Genomic DNA, 17,805 nt, shown 5'->3' with positions numbered 1-17,805 from the left:
TTGTTTTCTAAGACACAGTTTCTACGGAGCAGCAGGAGTTCATTAGAAATTCATCACTGATTGCAGGTGGAACTGTTGGCATAGAACAACCCCGCCCCTACATCCCAACATCCACATGCTCTACTGCTAGTGTACAGGGCTTCACATCCCAACCTGAGATTACCGGTGCAACAAAAATGGTGGCCAATACTGGAGCTACCAAGCCGTGCAGTTTTGACCCAGATACCAACTCAGACAAGAAAATCAAAGACTATTTGATTCTATTTGTCTTCAACTTTAAAGAGCAGAGCAGAGCAGGGAGCTCGTGGGCAGCTGATTATAGCACCCACGTCACTGCTAGAGGCATTTCCTAACAGCATTTTTTCCTAAAGAAATACTCAGAGACTTAGTTTTAATATTAAAGATTTCATATACGTCTAATAAACACCAAAACCCCAAATTACATTGGCGTGTGTCTTTAATTGACAAAAATGACTGCAATTGATGCTCAATTTGGATCTTTACGTCTCGAAATGACAAACTTATTTTTTTTTGTTTACAAAACATGTTGAAGTTTGTGTGAGTATTAAGGAACAAATGAATGTTTCATTGCAATAAACTCCTAATGTAAGTCTTATAAGGAACTCTGAAGGAAGTTTTGGTTTCACTATATGTCCATTTGAAACTGTTTTTGATTCCAGGTGGTGCAGGAGTAGCACGACTAATGTGGAGTTTGTTGCAGTTTTATATATTTTGAACTAAAACTTTGAGAATCGATTGAGCAGTTGTGTTGTCTATAAAAAGTTGGGTGATGAAATGTTTGCTTTATATTGGGAAGAATTTTGTTAGGCATACATACTTGTTTAGAGAGACTGCTTTAAGTTGTTAATTCTCTAATTAAGTCATTGTCACACATCAAATTACACCAAATTTGTTGACCACAGCAAGCCTGATTGTGGTTTAAAAAATCAGACTCTAGCAAACTCTTGGTAGAATTAAAGTGAAGTTATTTTTAACCCCACATGCAATAAAAATAATCAAGAACTGTTACGGATCCCAGCTTTAAGTGTCAGCGCTAAAACCACCAATCCACAGTGAAGCTAGAGCATTACACCATCAGGTTAGAGAGTTTTAAGAAAGTCAGTAAGAAGCTGACCTTTCACAGACAGGGTGGTGCTGCAGCTGACACTGCCAGCATCATTCTGAGCCTCGCAGGTGTAAACTCCATCATCATCAGAGCTGGTGGAATGCAGTTGCAGAACTGCGACTGAGTCAGTAAATGATGTGGTGTAGTTGCCCCCATCTGTGATTTTGTTGTCATGTTTGAACCAGGTCATTTTCAAAGGAGGTGTGCCAACGACTTTACACTCCAAGCGGAGGGATTCACCCCGTTTTACAAACTTTGTAGCGGGGAGTTTCAGCACAAACTCGGGTGGTTCTGGAAGGCCAAAATATAGACAAATTAGGAGTTGAAAAGATGTGGTGGTTCTTGAGAAAGAACAAGTGAACAGAGGAGCAGACAATGTTGGGTTAGAAAGCAGACAACAAAATCAACAAGCAGTTCTTATGTAGATGCTAAATCCACAGAGATGCTTTTTGAAACAATCAAGTTGAACAAATGGAGACATGAACTAGTTTACCAAGCGATACACAACAGATACAAAGCCCAAAGAGTTGATTTAAAAGACACAGGTCCAACCTTTAACTGTCAGGTCGGCACTACATCGTACAGAGCCAGCATCGTTGCTGATCTGACAAGAGTAAACTCCACTCTGATTGACGGCCACTGAATAGAGCTCCAAGAAGCAGGACAATCCATCCTGCCCAGTGAAACAAGTGGGCCCAGTCATGAGCTCTGTGTCATCTTTGAACCATTTTATGGTGAACGGAGGAGTGCCAATAAACACACTTTTGAAGCGCACTGTGGCATTTGGGAGAGTCACCTGTGACTCGGGAGGCATCACAAAACTGGGGGGTTCTGAAAACAACCAAATGAACCAGGTTAAGATATACTCACCTCTTTTTTAACACATGACCAATGAGCCACACTGTCTGACCTTTGACTGTAAGAAATCCACTGCAGTCACAGCTTCCTGCTGAGTTGGTCAGTTTGCAAGAGTAAGTTCCTGCGTCAGATTTCTCGAGCTGTTCTATTTCTACTGACACAGAGTTGTCCTGCTGAATGAGTTTGTGTTTGACCCCACTGGAGATTTTGCTGCCATCTTTCTGCCACTCCACAGCAATAGGGAGAGAACCAGATATTTTGCAACATATCTGGACAAAGGAGCCCAATATTTCCTGCATATCTACTAGTGGCTTTATAAAGCTTGGGGGAATTACTTGGTCTGTTACCAAAAGGACAAGAAGAAGGTCATTAAACGTTGGCATTTTCTTGTGTATAGTACAGTCTTGTTTGTCACACCAACCTAGTACTACCACTTTCACTTGGCAGCAGCAGCTGCTAATGTGGTTCGCCACTTCAAACACGTACTCCCCCTCATCTGTTTTCTGAGCCGCCTGGATCTTCAGGCTGCTGATGTTGTTCTCAAAGACCAGCTTGTGCTGCCTGATGGACTGAAGCTCCTTGCCATCTTTCATCCATTTCACACGGAGCTCAGAGGAACCCTTTACCTTACAATCCAGACTGACTGGATCTCCCACTGTGACCTTTATCACCTCAGACTTCTCTATGATCTGAGGTGGCTCTACAATTCAAAGTAAAGCCAGCAGTTGATAAAGTTTTTCATAGCATGTTATGAGTAAACATTAACAGCAAAACACAGATTACCTTGGACCGTTAGTGAGGCAGAACATTTATCTTGCCCTGCCTCATTTGCCACCTGGCAGGTGTATCTGCCACTGTAAATGGCATTACAGGCAGGAATCCTGAGTGTTGCCACATTGTTCTCAAATGTTCTCTCAATTTTGGGATCCTCCATGATCCAGCTGTCATCTTTTTGCCATTGCACAGAGAGAGTAGGAGAGCCCACAACAACACACTGAAACTCTGCCATTTTACCCAGAACAATGACACTGTTCTCAATTGTTTTGGTAAAAGATGGTGGCTCTGTTAAAAGCATAAACACGTTAGTTTGACAATATTATTTTAAAACTTCAAAACTTGTGGACACAAGCAAGTGCAAGAGGAACCAACCTTTGAGGGTTAGAGTTGTCTTACATGTACAGCTTCCCACCTCATTAGCAGCAGTACACTGATATTCACCCACATCCGAAGTATCGCATTTGTGAACTTCAAGAGCCACATTGCCATTAAGGAGTGAGAAACCATGTTTAGCACTGGGCTTAATTTCCTTTCCATCTTTGTGCCATGTTACGTCAAACGGACTTGTCCCAGCAATTTCACACTCAAAAAGGGCGCTGGAGCCCTTCACAATGTCAGCTGGAGACAACTCCTTTATAAATGTTGGTGGTTCTGAGACGGGAAATGGAATATTTATTATCAGTTTTCCTCTTAAAGAGATTTTCTTGCTATCATTCCATTGCAGTAATTAGATTAATTACATCCTTTGAGAAAGCTTTGCTTTGCTGCATCTGACAATTTCTATTCTTTTAGCCCTTCTCTGGTGTTTTGCCACTTTATAAGTGGGACAGGTATTTTTTTACTATGATTGGGAGGAGTTGGCCAAATAAATGTTAACATACTGGATCTACCACATTGGTAATTCAAATACTTTGTGTCCATTGTGTTAATTTTATAGAAAGTTAAGTTTTTCACTGGAAACGTTTTTTTTTAAACTTTTGTTCTTCGAAGAAACAAAAGTAGCCAAATGCTCTAGTCTGGAAAGCCGTATCCAGATTCTTCCATTCTTCCTACCACTCTATTTTTAGGGGCATTTGTAGTGAAAAGGATCTCCGAAATAGTTTTTTCAAGGACCAACACCTCCAAGTGGAGCCCTCCGTCGCGAGGAGATTCCGCGTTGCCATGTGCCTTAGTGGAGAAGCGTGGTGTGCTCTGAAGCACAGAAGTTTATATTTAAATGTAAGTTATTACTTTTTGTTTTAACTTGACCTGTTTAAAGTTATAAAACTGCTGTTGTTATGGTTATTTGAGCACCGAAAGCTCCACAATAACATAGCTGACAGGCAACTATTGGTGATGTTATTGAGTGGAAATGACATCTGAATTTGGAGACACTATTTTTTCATGACTCTCCTTTTGGAGGGCTAAATGTAGAAGTAGGGAGAAGGGAATGATTTGACCGAACTCTTAAGAGAGGAAGGGCGATATGACTCAATTCAATGATCTCCGCAAGTAATACTTTTGACCAACCTTTCACTTTAAGCTCCATGGTGCAGCTCTCGCTGCCAGCCTCATTGCGAGCCTCACAGTAATACAGGCCGCTGTCTTTGGCATGAGCCCCACAGATTTCCAGAGTGGCCACAGAATTAGAGAAGGCCACCTTGTACCGATCACTTGCAACAATCTCTGAGCCTTCTTTGAACCAATTGACATCTATCTCAGGCGTGCCAGTCACCTGGCACTCGAACAACTTACTCTGACCAGGGCGCACCACAGACAGTCGTGCAGGGGTGCGCGTAAATGTGGGAGGTTCTAAGACGTGAGAAACAAAACTAGATAAGGCACTGTAGCAACAAAGTGTTTAAGACATCTCATAAGTGCAAGTTGCAGTCAAGTTTAGCTGATTGTTGCTATTCAATCATAAAACTGTTGCAATTCAAGATGGCTGCCTTTCTACCCTGCAACATTTTTTTTTCAAATTCTTTACATTTAGGAATATGACTTAAAGAAAATAAACCTTTGACAAAGAGGGTTGCCTGGCAGGATGTAGAGCCCACATCATTCTGTACTTCACAAACATATTCTCCAGAATCTGATGTTTTAGCAAAGAAGAGCTCCAGAGAACTGGACGTATTGTCTTTTGTCACAGAGCAATCATTGCTGGATACAATTTCCTTTTTGTCTTTAAACCACTTGATGTTAAGTGGTGGAGTGCCAGAGACCAGCATGTTAAACTGGACTTTTGAACCAGGCAAAATATTCATAGACTCAGGCTTTTCAAGTATGCATGGAGGTTCTGAAAGACAAAAAAAANNNNAAAAACGGCAGTTGCGTAAACTGAAGCTAGCTGTGAGTGGAGGAGACTGAATAAAAACCGTCAGAGTTGGGTGCAAACCTTTCACGAACAAGATCGCGGAGCACTGGACTGTTCCCGCTTTGTTTGTGGCCATACAAGTATAACTGCCTCCATCTTTGGAGTTCAGATCTGATATTTCTAGAAAAGCAACATTCTCAAAGAATGTGCATTTATGTTTCTCATCACTTTGGACCTCCTTTTCATCTTTGTACCACTGGATTGTTATCGGCAGGGAACCAGATACAAGGCATTCCAGGTGAGCAAAGGATCCTTTGATACCTTCAGTCTGCTTCAGTTTTCTTGTAAAAGTTGGAGGAATTATTTGATCTTATGTGCATAAAAGAAAACAGAGTTAGAAGCAATGATAAAAAATGGGAAAAAAATGGCACAAGAAGCTCTTCTGTTCATCCTAAAAACTGACCGAGAACTGTAATTGTAGCCTCGCAAGAGCCGTGTCCGACATCGTTTGAAACCTCAAAAGCATATTCACCGCTGTCACCCTTCTCAGTTTTGATTATCTTGAGCACGGAGCTGTTGTCCGTGCTCTGTACTTTATATCTGAGGCTTGAAGTCAGCTCTTTGCCGGCCTTCAACCATCTGGCCTTTAGTGGTTTTGTTCCAGAGAACCGGGCCTCCAGTGTGGCCGGGTCACCCTGGGTCACACTGACCGACTTTGGCTCCTCCGTTATCTTAGCAGGTTCTGAGACATCAAGCAAAGCGGTCAGTATGGAAGTTCAAAGCCTTCTTTTACTTGACCAACAAGTACTCAACACCTTGTGGTGTAAAATGAAAAACATACATTAAATATATATATACAGTATATATATATAATTCTACCCCTTATTCTTTCTAGATATTGTCTGGTTATATTCTGAAAACATTTTGTTGAGCTTTTATAACGACTGGCTCATTTGCGAGAATATTATGTTTTTGTGATTTTGCTTTGAAGTGTTCTTTTTGAAAACATAAAAAGGGGTTGAATCTTAAATCAGACATGTCTAACATCAAAGCTTGATGATGGACTACGTGGAGGTTTCAAATTAATGTCTAAACAGAAGCATGACAACCCACAACATTAACCGACCTTTGACTGCAAGTACAGCGGAGCATGTCTGGCTGCCCGCCTGATTCTGCACCTGGCAAGAGTACTTTCCACCATCTTGGCCCTGTATATTACTGAGGTGCAGCACAGCCATCTTGTTCTCAAAAGTTATGCGAACATTTTCAGTCTCTTTGAGCTCACGGTTGTCCTTTAGCCAGGACACTGTCATGGGCTCAGAGCCCTTCAAAGTGCATTGCAGAGAAACCTCACTTCCCACCAGTGAGCTCAGGTTCTCCAGCTTTTGTACAAACACTGGTGGTTCTACAAGACAAATATATCAAATGAATGTTATTGTGGGCTCATGAATCCTTTCAGATGGTGTTTAACCTTGAGGTTTCAGATAATTTTAGGTGTTTATTCAAACCAGTCTTTCCCAACCCTGGTCCTCAAAGGAACACAATCCCACATTTTACTACTTAAACCCATCCGCCCTTTGATGGCTGCTTTTATCAGGGTTTATCAAAGCTTGATGATGTATTGAATATGGTGTGCTTGGGCTACGGTCACAACTCTGCAGCCACTGCGTAATTGGGAGGTATTACCAGAATCTTCAAGATTTTATGCCGCCTGATTTTTAAAAAAAATGTTGGTGGCTGTCATGATAGTCGACGGTGGCAGTTGGGCAGCCACCAGGCGTGCAGAATGCCTCGCTTTTTATGTTCCCCCCTGGTGGCACTTGGACAGCCACCATCCAGAGATATTTACACATTGTCCAGTCATAGCTGCTGCCAGTCGGCAATCCGATCTTTTCCCCCCAGCTGTTGCCCAATTTTATAATGGCATCAGTCCCACCTGTCACTGAACTGCCACCACCCTACTTCAAAATGTGCCCTGGTGGCCAGTGACCAATGTCAACTTTTAGAGAAAAAGCTGCAAATTGTTTATTTTTTCGTAAACTTCTGCAACCAACATGCGGTTTGTAAAAATGCAACTTCAGCCTACCGATTACAAGTACCGCCGTGCGGTCACCTGCCAAATTTGCTCAAAAACTTACAATTATGGGACCTTAGTCTTTAGCAGGGCAACATGGAAAACATGCAGAACAGTGTTACCCAAGGATCAGGGTTGGTTTAATCAGATCCAAACTTCCCATCCAAATGAGGAATTTTAACTTTTACGACTTTTTATAAATATATCCACAACAAACTGGATTAAGTAGAAGGTCTTTCAAACAAACCTTTAAGCGTTACTTGACAATCACAGGATGCTTTCCCCACTTCATTTTCAACGATGCACTGGTATGAGCCAACATCCCCTGCCTCGACTACCTGCACCTGTAAGGCCAGCAGTTCATCTTTCACTGTGATTCTGTGCTTTTTGTCATTCCTGATTACTTTGGAGTTTTTGTAGAATGTCACAGTGAAAGGAGAAGAACCAGAGACTTGGCACTCAATAGTCATCTCAGAACCTTTTACCACATCTTTGGGTTCCAAACTACGTACAAACATTGGTGGCTCTGGAGGGCAAAAACAAGCGTGTAAACAACAAAAAAATAAATGAAAAAAGGTTGAAATAAGACTTAATGATGTGAGTGGTTTCTACTCAAACATTTGAAGGACTGTCTCTGAACAAACCAACCTTTGACTGTGACTGTACTGCTGCAGCGGTCACTTCCAGCCTGACTTGATGCTACGCACATGTATTCTCCACTGTCCTCAACTGTGCAGTTAATTATTTCAAGAGCTGTCTCTAAGTCAGTCTGCTTGATAATGTATTTAGAACTAGAGCTGATCTCCATTTCATCCTTGAACCATTTGAATCCAATGGTTGGGCTGCCCACCACTTTGGCCTCTAGCTTGGCCGACTCGCCGCTGGTGATGAGCTTAGTCGCATCGAGCCTCCTCACAAACACCGGAGGCTCTGAGAGAAGATGTTAAAAGTCATTGCAAGCAAAAGACATGTTAGTATGACATTCATTTCATGGATATCCACAGGAAGCTGAACAGAATACAAGACAAAAGCACCTTTCACAAAGAGTAAGACGGTGCTCTCCACCATCCCAGCATCGTTGGACACTTGGCAGGTATACTTGGAGGAGTCACTTGGCTTTACAGATTGAAGTTGCAAAGAGCTGGAGGATGCATCTTTTTTTATGAAGTACATGCCTCCAGTTACAATTTCCTTTTCCTCTTTGAACCACTTGACGGTCAAAGGTGCAGTTCCTGTGAAGGCTGTGTTGAGACAAACTGTGGCTCCTGGTATGACATCCTGGTTGTTTGGTTTCTGTGAGAATGCTGGGGGTTCTGGATGCCATCAACAAAGTAAATATTCATTTCAAGTTAGCATAATTTTACATCAGAGCAGCAAAGAACACGACAAAATAACACAAAGACTGATGACCTTTGACATAAAGTGTGCCGCTTGTGTCCTTGAATCCAGCTGAGTTAGTGGCTTTGCATGTGTAAACACCAGAGTCTGCCTTCTCCAGCTTGAAGACTTTTAGGGAGGCAGAGCTGTCTTTGAACTCTGGCTGGAATTTGGCTCCAGAATGTATTTCTTGTTCATCCTTGAACCAGGCTATGGTCATGGGTTGGGACCCAGACACCTTACACTCCATAGACACGTCATGACCAATATTGCCATCAACCCTTTTGAGAGACTTGGTGAAAGTTGGAGGCATTATCCGATCTGGTTGTGTAGAAAATCATCCCAAGCGTTAATTAAATTTCACATTATTAAGAAAACAGAAGCAGAACTTCATACACACTATTTTTAATTGAGGTTTGAGTTATTTAGCTATTTCCTCCTCAAGTCAAATGTCTCAATCAATAAATCTGATTCTTCTATGTATCACCTTCATTTGTATCATACTTCAACCATAGTTGGTCTTTCCTTTTTTCCAGAGCACACTTCCCCAGTTCTACATACTGCCAACACACCTCAATAGGGGTGTCAGACTCCAGGCCTCAAGAGCCAGCATATTGCTGGTCTTTCAAAAATTGATCACCTGGATCAGATGTGTTTGTTTGAATGAATGAATGAAATTATGTGTTTCACCAGGAAGAACATGTAATAGTATGTCAAGCCTTAGTCACAACTGCCCTTACGAGCTAATTAAACTGTACCGGGCAGGGAGATAACCCGCATGAAATATTAAGGTTATGGATCACTTTATGATCCAGTTGAGAAAAAAACCTTCAGTTTATCTCTATAAGCATGATGTGAGTGGGAGGTTGTGGCAAAGACTTATACAACACATAAGGGTAAGTAAGAGTGAAGCAGGTGAGGCGCAGGTGTGTCATACAGATTTTTAATTTTTTTTAAAGCTCATCCCAAATTCTGCAGACTGTGCAATGGAATCGTAAGTGCTCTTCACATGATAAGCTTTGAATTCTGTCCAATTGTCAAAATTACAAAATTAGACTATTAAATAGTAGTTTAAGTGGGCATCCTACTGGCACTAGTGCATGTGCACACCCTGTGTGTGTAGCATTCACACGTAGTCAACTTACGTCAATAATCATGCAAATTATATTATCCATACAAAGACTGAATAGTACAAAATGTCCCATTTTGATGACATCCCTCGGGTGGCCATACGAGCATCAAGGGAACTGCAAGACACACTTGCACTCGCCTTAAGATGTGTTCGCTCCTGTCTACAAACCTCAATGGCCAGACAAGACAAAATCAGTCAGTGGCTGAATCCTGTATGGGTGATTGTGACTAAGGTTTATGTTTGAAAACACATTGGACATTGAGGCCAGGAGTTTCACACGAGCCCTACAGAGTCACCTGCAAACCCAACCCTCCCTAGAGGTTCCTATGTGCTTGTTTTTTTGTTTTTTTTGTTCTCTCCAGTCTTTGCTGAGCTGGTCCATAAGCATTTTGAAAGTGATTATTTCATTTTGAAAGCTTTGTTTAGTTAAAAGCTACAGTACTGCTCAGGGAAGCTCCCTTTGTGTTTTAGCATGGGTTTCACTACATTTTATTTTTTTTTTCATGACAAACTAATTTTGTTCCCTTTAGTTGCTTTAACATTTCTTATAACTGTTATTATTCTTTCATTCCTTCACTTTAAGAATTCTTACTGTCCAGGAAAAAAAAGGTATTTTTCTGGACACTTTCTTGCCTGATATAGGGTCAAGAGCAGCTCTCTTTCCACCCTTTATTCTCTTTTGTCAATTTTTTATACTCGTTTTATCCTTGACACTATTTCTAATTTTCTTACAGGTATTTCCTAAACCTTAGAAGAATTCCAACAATCCCCAGGATGCATCTGTTAAAATAATATCAAACTCTAACACTAGACCCAATGCTCTTTTGTCTTATGCTTTCATCTACAAATTTCTATTTGATTCATCAGTGTAGAGCTTAACAATTTGGAAGAAAAAATGCCTTATGTCTAAATATATAAGCATAGTATACTTTTACGTGTACTAAAGAGCAAGCATTCATTCACTAGAGACAAAAAACTGACCTAAAACAGTGACTGAGCATATGCACTGGTCCTTTCCAACTTTGTTTGATACTTCCATCCGGTACTCTGCAGTGTCTCCTCTTTCTGCTGTAAGGATCTTCATGGTGGCTGTATTATCTTTCAGAGTAATCTTGTATTTCCGGCCACTGATCATCTCTTTCCCATCTTTTAACCACTTTACTTTTAGATCCGGACTTCCAGAGATAATGCTCTCTAAGGTGGCAGAATCACCTGCAGTCACACTAATAGATTCTGCAGGTTCTACAATTCTGGCAGGTTCTGTTTTGGCACAAATCAAGTTGTTATTTTAAGAGTTTAGCACAAAAACAGTCGCTCAGACAGATGTACTCAAAGAGCTCTTCTGACCTTGAACAGTCAAGGTGGCTTCACACTTCTGTTGACCAGCCTCATTTTCAGCACAGCATGAATATTTGCCACCATTGCTTAGAGCTACTGCTGTTATTGTTAGACTTGCAACATTGTTGTCAAAGCCCATCGTGATATTTGGATCTCCATCTCTTATTAACTCAGAGTCTTTCATCCATTTGACAGTGATGGGAGCTGAGCCCTTGATGGTTCCTTGTAGTTTTACTGAGTTTCCCACTACAGCTGTGGCACTCTCAACTCTCTTTGAGAAGACAGGCGGCTCTACAAAAGTAAAATGCTGGTAAGCACTGACTCTAAACTATAATGTTTTATTTGAACTGACTCTTAGCGTACCAACCTTTTAGTTTAGCCAATGCCTTAGTGGTGATTTTCCCTACATCATTGGCTATAACACACTGATAATCTCCAACATCTGCACTTTCAAACGTTCGGATCTCCAGTCTAGACAGTGTTTCCTGGGAGATTATTTTGAATTTTTCGTCACTGGTGATAGCTTTCTTATTTTTGAACCAGCTGATTTCGAAAGGAGCTGTTCCTGTGACTTCACACTCCAGCTGAGCTGCTGCTCCCTTCACTGCCTCTACAGTCTGTAGATCTTTTCTAAGGCATGGCGGCTCTAGATGTCAAAAGAGTCAGGTTTTTAGCAAATACTTTTTCTTCAACCAAGTATTAATTGGAACAAAAGCTAAACGAGACAAACCTTTAACAGATACAAGAGTGCTGCAGCTCTCGCTGCCAGCATTATTTGACACTTCACAGGTATAGCTGCCACTCTGTGTGATTTCAAGGTTCAATATCTCTAAGGTAGCAGAACCATTCTTGAAAGAGATTTTGTACTTTTCTCCATCGCTGAGCTCCATGTCATTCCAGAACCAGTGGATGTGAAGTTCAGGTGATCCTTTAACAGTACACTGTAAGCTTGCAGGTGCACCCTTTTTCCATGTAATCTTGGGCTCCATTTTCTTGACAAAAGTTGGAGGTTCTGAAAGAGTGTTTATTTTGAGTTTCTCTATAAATTACACAAAATGCTGAGAAGAACAAGTGTCCAACATAGAAGAGTGTGAGTAATAAAAGACAAAAGACAAGACAGCAGCAGTGCAGTTGACAGAAAACAAAGAAGTCACGAGCTCCTCCACGTGAAGATCATTTCATCAAAGCTATCAGGGAGATGATCATGAAGATCTTACCTTGAACTGTCACTACAGCCTCACAGGTCGAGGTCCCAGCCTCATTTGTGGCTGTGCATACATACTTCCCAGAGTCCTTCAGCTTGGACTTGGGTATCTCAAGAATAGCCACCTTATCCTCAAATGACAGCTTACAATCCATACTCTGGTGGACTTTTTTGCCATCCCTGGTCCAAGTGACACTCACAGCAGTGTCCTCATCCACCTGGCATTCCAGCCTCAGTGGGTTACCGACAGCAGCTGATGCTGGTTCAAAGGTCTTAATAAAACTGGGTTTTTTGATCACCTTGAGTTCTGTAATAAAAGTCGCAGTGCCAACACTGTTGGATGCCTTGCAAAGATACACACCCTGGTCAGTCAGTTCAAGAGACTTAATGTGAAGAGAATACTTGTTCTTTTCACATTTCATGACATAGTTTCCTTCAGAGGAGATGGCTATGTTGTCCTTGTGCCAGACAACCTCCATGGGTGAAGACCCAGTAAGAGAGCACTGGAATACTGCCTGTTTTCCCACAAAGGAGGCCACTGGCTCTGGTTTTGATACAAATACTGGTGGATACATCTCTATGGAGAGCAGGTAGAACATACAGAGCTTTGTAAAAATAGAATAACAGCACAGCAATGTCAGGAACAATTTAAGCCGGCAGGTTCAGGAATTGATACGGAGGAAACGATGTGCTGTGTTAGATTCGATTTTGTCAAATGCGACACAGTTGTTAAACTATTTCAGTATGAAAACACATACATATATATACATATATAATTCTCTCTCTCTCTTCCACAAACATGCAGACATAGTAAATAAAAGCAAAGCATTCTTAGTTGGATCTTACCGGTAACAACGAGCGTAGCGGTGCAGCTGTCAGTGCCGTGCTGATTTGAAGCCTTGCAGGTGTATTCACCGCTGTCTGCCTTTACAGGCTTCACCACCTCCAGAGAGGAACTGGTAGGGCGACTGAGGATCCGATACTTCTCGCTCTGTCTGATCTCAACGGAAGATTTGTACCATTTGAAGGTCACATTTGGAGCGTCTTCAGTCTCACATTCAAACTTTGCGTGTCCACCGATGTTTATCTCCAGAGAGTTGATTTTCTGCCTGAAAACAGGTGGCACTGAGGCACACACAGACAATAAAAATAAAAAATGTCAGTTACACTATCCTTTATCTCTTTTTTTAAACAAATGATGACAGATCAGGAGGAGGAATGGTGGAATGTACAGCAATGGATGAAGGCAAGTCAGGAATGACTGTGGAAGAAAAACAAATAGCAAGAACATTAGCCCCATGTTCTCCCAAAAGAATATATCGTTCATAAAATTTATGGGGCTAAGGTTCCAGTTGAAAGGGAGACAACAAGTCTGTGAAAATGAAGCAATGCCGCGTTGAAGCCCTCAGGACATGCAGAAAGAGAGTGCTGCAGGTGTGCAGAGAATGGACCTGAAAGAACGTGACAAACCATGGATACAAAACAAAGTAACTGCTTGTCTACATGCCGATATGACCATGAAAAGACTATGAGAGGAACCAGAAGACCAGCAAAATCACAAAGAGAGCAAGAAACTCCCAACAACAAAAGTTATAACTCTTTGAGACCACAGATGGGTCAAACAAAAAAGGACAAATTTGTTTGGTTGTGATCATACTGGTCTTCAGATGAATACTGACCATAAAGTGAAGAGAGACAAACAGTGAGTTAGTACCATCCAGTGCACTGACAATAGTGCTCATGCTTAGCTGTGAAATGGAAATTTCAAAAGGACAATAATACAATATGTGGGTGAGCACAGTGGCTTGAAATCTTTGTGAATTATTAGTTGCTCTGAAAGAAAGAGGATGGATGAACGAATGATGAATTGATATCTTCTGGTATCAAACCTCTTGAGACTACAGTGAGCGTTGAAGATGTTGTTGTCCTGCCAGCTTCATTCTCAGCCTCACAAACATATTCTCCTTGATGCTTCTCCTTGACAACTTTGTTGATAACCAATGAGTATGTGTCATGATCTTTGGTACACTTGAACTCTTTGCCAGGTTTCACCAATTGCTTATTGAAAAACCATTTTACCTTAGAGACATGTCTAATGGTTGTGCTGAAGGTAACCTGACTGTATTCTTCAATAGATACGTCCTCTAAAGAGGTGACTATAACTGGGGACTCTTGCTGTTGTGGCCTAGATACAGTGATCTCCTCATGGAAAGTTGCTTCTCTGTGCTCCTGTTGGATGCTGACAACTTCATGAACAGTGCTCATGGGCAAGGCAGTGGTGACTAAGGCTGCTGTGTCTTTTTCTGTGCTTTTTACAGTTACTGATGTCATCTCTTGCTTTGAAACCTGTACAGACTGCTCAAAAGTAGTGTGAGTCTGGGTGGACACTTTGATCTGGGAGGAGATGGACTGCTCAGCTTTTGCTGCTTTGGATTGCTGCATCACAACCTCTTGCTCTCCCACCACACGTTCAACTCTGATTTCAGATTCAGTTTTCAGTGCAGCAGCCTGAGATCTCACAGCACTAAAATCCACAGTGCTGTCTGCAACACAAACCACCTCAACCTGTGAAGATCGCATTTCCTTTGAGCTTCCTGAAGTGACTTGAGCCCTCTGGGGTTTATCTAACTGCATAGTACCCTGCTGTTCTGATGTCAGAACCTGAGCCTCCTGGAACATGATGGAGTGAAGAGCTGCCTGAAGTTCAGTCCTGAGGTCAGCTGTTTGCGGATATTTACCCTCTAAAGTCACGGTTATCTCAGTGGGAAGACCGGTTGATGTGATCAGATATGTGAACATGGCCTGTTTGGGTTCTCGTTGAACCTTGACCTCATGCACCTCTGCAGCCTGTAGGCCCCTTACAACATCAGCAAGCAACACAGGCTGATCAGTGGCTACAGCAGACTGCAGGGCTTCTCTGAGCTGGTGGCGTATGTTCAGACTGGATGATTTAGGGATCTGAATCATAAAGGCCATCTCTTTGGGAAGAGCTCTGCTATCTTTAGACTCTGATGCCATAATAGACAGCTTTGGCTGTGTGGTGACCATAACTTTGGTGGACTCTGATTTGCTGATCTCCTGAGAGAGTTCTCCTGTCAGCACCTGCTTCTCATGCATCATGATAGACTGCCTGACAGACTGACCTTCCTGAATCTGAATAGCAAAATCCTGCTCTGCTGCCTCCAGAGACATACTACTCTCTGTGGAGATTTCTTTCTCCTCAATTTGGATTGGCTCAGTAGAGACTTTTGGTTCAATAGCCGTCTGACACTTGAAGGAGTCCACGCTGCCTAAGCGTTCTGTGTGACCCTCTTCTAAGGTCTGACTGTCTGACACACTGGTGACATGCATTGTGTTCCAGCGGTCCTCCTTCTGCACTAAAGCTCGCTGCTGCTTGAAGTCTACAGTGAGCGGTGTCTCTTTCGGAAGTTGCAAAGGCTGAAAGGCTAGCTGGAGGACATTCTGAGGTCTGGACTCAGTTCGAAGTTGAGGCTGAACTCCAGTCACAGACAAATCAAGCTCTGTGTGATAATCTGCTGTGAGCTTCCTTCTCTCCTCTGAAACAGCAGCATGACTCCTCCATTTCTCTTGTTTTTGGTCTGCCACCTGCTGGTCAGGTCTCTCATGTGTGATGATTCCTTCTTTGGGCAGCACCTCCACAGGCTGGGTGGATTGAAAATGCAGCAGAGTGGGAGCCTCTTTCTGAGGATGGACGATCACTGATTTTGTTGCTGCATCAAACTGCGATGAGCTTTCACAAACCACAGTCTTCTGCTCATCCTGGCTAACAGTGTGAAGCAGAGTAGGACTTGTACTGGTTTCTGCTTTCTCCTGAGCTGGTCTCTCACAGGTAAAGCCCCCCTCAGATGGAAGGAGATCCTGGTCTGTGATAACCTGCAGTTGCAGCACTTGTTCTCCTTCTACTTGTGACTGAACAGAGACTGAGCTGTCCAGACCAGGAAGCTGGTGTGTGGGCTCAGCTTGTAGCATGCACCTCTCTTCAGTTGTTAAAGCTGCCATCATCATTTTATCCTTAGACAACTGGGCTGCTTTTTCTGTGGGTTTCTCCACAGAGAAGCTTGTCTCCTTGGACAGAGTTTGTTTAGACTCACTTAATGGGGCCAAAGTTGGCTGATACGGTTCTTTCCCAACAGCAGACTTGAGAGCAGAGTCTGCTGTAGACAGTTCAGATGTGTGGCTTTCAGCCAGCACCTGCATCTCTGTAGACTGAGTAGAGTATAAAATCTTTATCCCCTCTTTAACTTTGTAGCCCTTTTCTTCCTGTGGTGTGGGGAAGTCCACAGACTTCTCTTTCATGATGGGCAACTGGGCTTCAACCTGATGCCCACTTATTAGGTGTTTGGGCTCAGAGGTGGATGCAAGAGTAGCAGGTTTGTCACTAAGAGACTCTTTGCCTACAGTAAGCTGAGGAGTTAGCTCCTCAGCAACAGCCACCATCACCTTAGACTTCTGTTCTTTTGCTACTTTCAGTTCAATGACCTCAGGACTCTGAATCCGATCACAGTGATCCTCTTTTAGGTCCTTACTCTCTTCTACAGAGGACGTAAACGCTGCCATGTGAAGCTGTTTGGCAGGAACAGCTGACACTTGAGGTGGGCGAGTGGGAACAGCCGACACGGTTTCCTCAATGTCATGGCGGTGAAGGACCGCTGCTTGCTGGGTCAGTGTTTCGCGGTGGACCGTGGCAGCGGAGATATCTACCTCCCTCAGCGAGCCCACTTGTTCACTGGGGATGATCTGCCTGTCCTCTGTGCCGATGGTGTACACCATCTGATCCGGCTTTGCTTTGTCCTGACCTGGCAGGCTAACCTGATATAGGCGAGACTGCGTTGCCTGTTCTGATACTGACACTTTATAGCCTTTCTTCTGAATGACCGTCACTTGCTCTTGCTCTCTGAACACAATAAGTTCAGCACTACAGGTTGCCTCACCAAACTGATTGGTCGCCTTACAAGTATACAAGCCACTGTCCTCCTGTTTCACATTCTTGATACTGATTGCACCAGACCCATCAGGGTTGGTTATGATGATGCAGTTTCTACTAGGTTGAATTTGGAAAGCTCCTCTGTACCATTTCACATCAGGAACTGGATCCCCTTTGGCTTTGTACTGAAAAGAAACCTCACCTCCTTCTGAGCATCTCACAGGTAGAATCTGAACTATGAAACTGGGAGGTTGACCTGTGGTCTTAAACATCTTCTCCACCCACTTCTCTGCCTGGCTGACATCAGGCTTTTTCACCTCGAGGTATGTGGAGCATGACATCTGTCCAAATCTGTTGGTTGCAGTGCATGAGTACTCGCCCTCATACTCGGATGTGACTCGGGTGATTACCAGTGTATACTCCTCCTTTTCCTCAATCAGCCTAAACACAGAGGAACTTTTTATGACCCTGCCATTATGAGACCACTGAACAATTGGCTTTGGAAATCCTGCCACTCTAACAGTGAGCTGTGCTGTTTCTCCTGACGTTACGGATGCTGGGGAGAGTTGGGAAAGGAAAACTGGTTTTTCTTTCTTCCTCTCTAAAGAGGAGGAGTAACGTTTGGGTTCTGGCTTGAGTTCAAGTGTAGATGTCTGTGGTAACTGGACACCAGAGTAGTGG

The 17,805-nt window shown here is 42.7% G+C and overlaps 1 protein-coding gene across 1 annotated transcript in view; it reads right to left on the bottom strand.

Moving 5' to 3' along the window:
* The window catches only part of ttn.2 (titin, tandem duplicate 2), a 211,120-nt gene that overhangs the window by 140,444 nt on the left and 52,871 nt on the right, over positions 1-17,805 (bottom strand). The window contains exons 46-67 of the mRNA XM_036209774.1: positions 14,069-17,803; positions 13,026-13,304; positions 12,193-12,756; positions 11,706-11,987; positions 11,343-11,621; positions 10,985-11,266; positions 10,619-10,897; positions 8,539-8,826; positions 8,163-8,441; positions 7,777-8,058; positions 7,376-7,654; positions 6,181-6,459; positions 5,518-5,796; positions 5,136-5,423; positions 4,758-5,036; positions 4,271-4,552; positions 3,134-3,412; positions 2,768-3,046; positions 2,406-2,684; positions 2,037-2,324; positions 1,679-1,957; positions 1,136-1,417 (exon numbers count right to left, since the gene is read on the bottom strand). Of these exons, the coding sequence (XP_036065667.1) occupies positions 1,136-1,417; positions 1,679-1,957; positions 2,037-2,324; positions 2,406-2,684; positions 2,768-3,046; positions 3,134-3,412; positions 4,271-4,552; positions 4,758-5,036; positions 5,136-5,423; positions 5,518-5,796; positions 6,181-6,459; positions 7,376-7,654; positions 7,777-8,058; positions 8,163-8,441; positions 8,539-8,826; positions 10,619-10,897; positions 10,985-11,266; positions 11,343-11,621; positions 11,706-11,987; positions 12,193-12,756; positions 13,026-13,304; positions 14,069-17,803 (9,921 nt within the window). The remainder of the gene's footprint in view (positions 1-1,135; positions 1,418-1,678; positions 1,958-2,036; positions 2,325-2,405; positions 2,685-2,767; positions 3,047-3,133; positions 3,413-4,270; positions 4,553-4,757; positions 5,037-5,135; positions 5,424-5,517; positions 5,797-6,180; positions 6,460-7,375; positions 7,655-7,776; positions 8,059-8,162; positions 8,442-8,538; positions 8,827-10,618; positions 10,898-10,984; positions 11,267-11,342; positions 11,622-11,705; positions 11,988-12,192; positions 12,757-13,025; positions 13,305-14,068; positions 17,804-17,805) is intronic.

This window comes from Oryzias melastigma, linkage group LG21 (assembly GCF_002922805.2).
Source record: "Oryzias melastigma strain HK-1 linkage group LG21, ASM292280v2, whole genome shotgun sequence".
Classification (NCBI taxonomy): Eukaryota; Metazoa; Chordata; class Actinopteri; order Beloniformes; family Adrianichthyidae; genus Oryzias; species Oryzias melastigma.
This window is presented reverse-complemented; position numbering and strand designations above follow the sequence as displayed.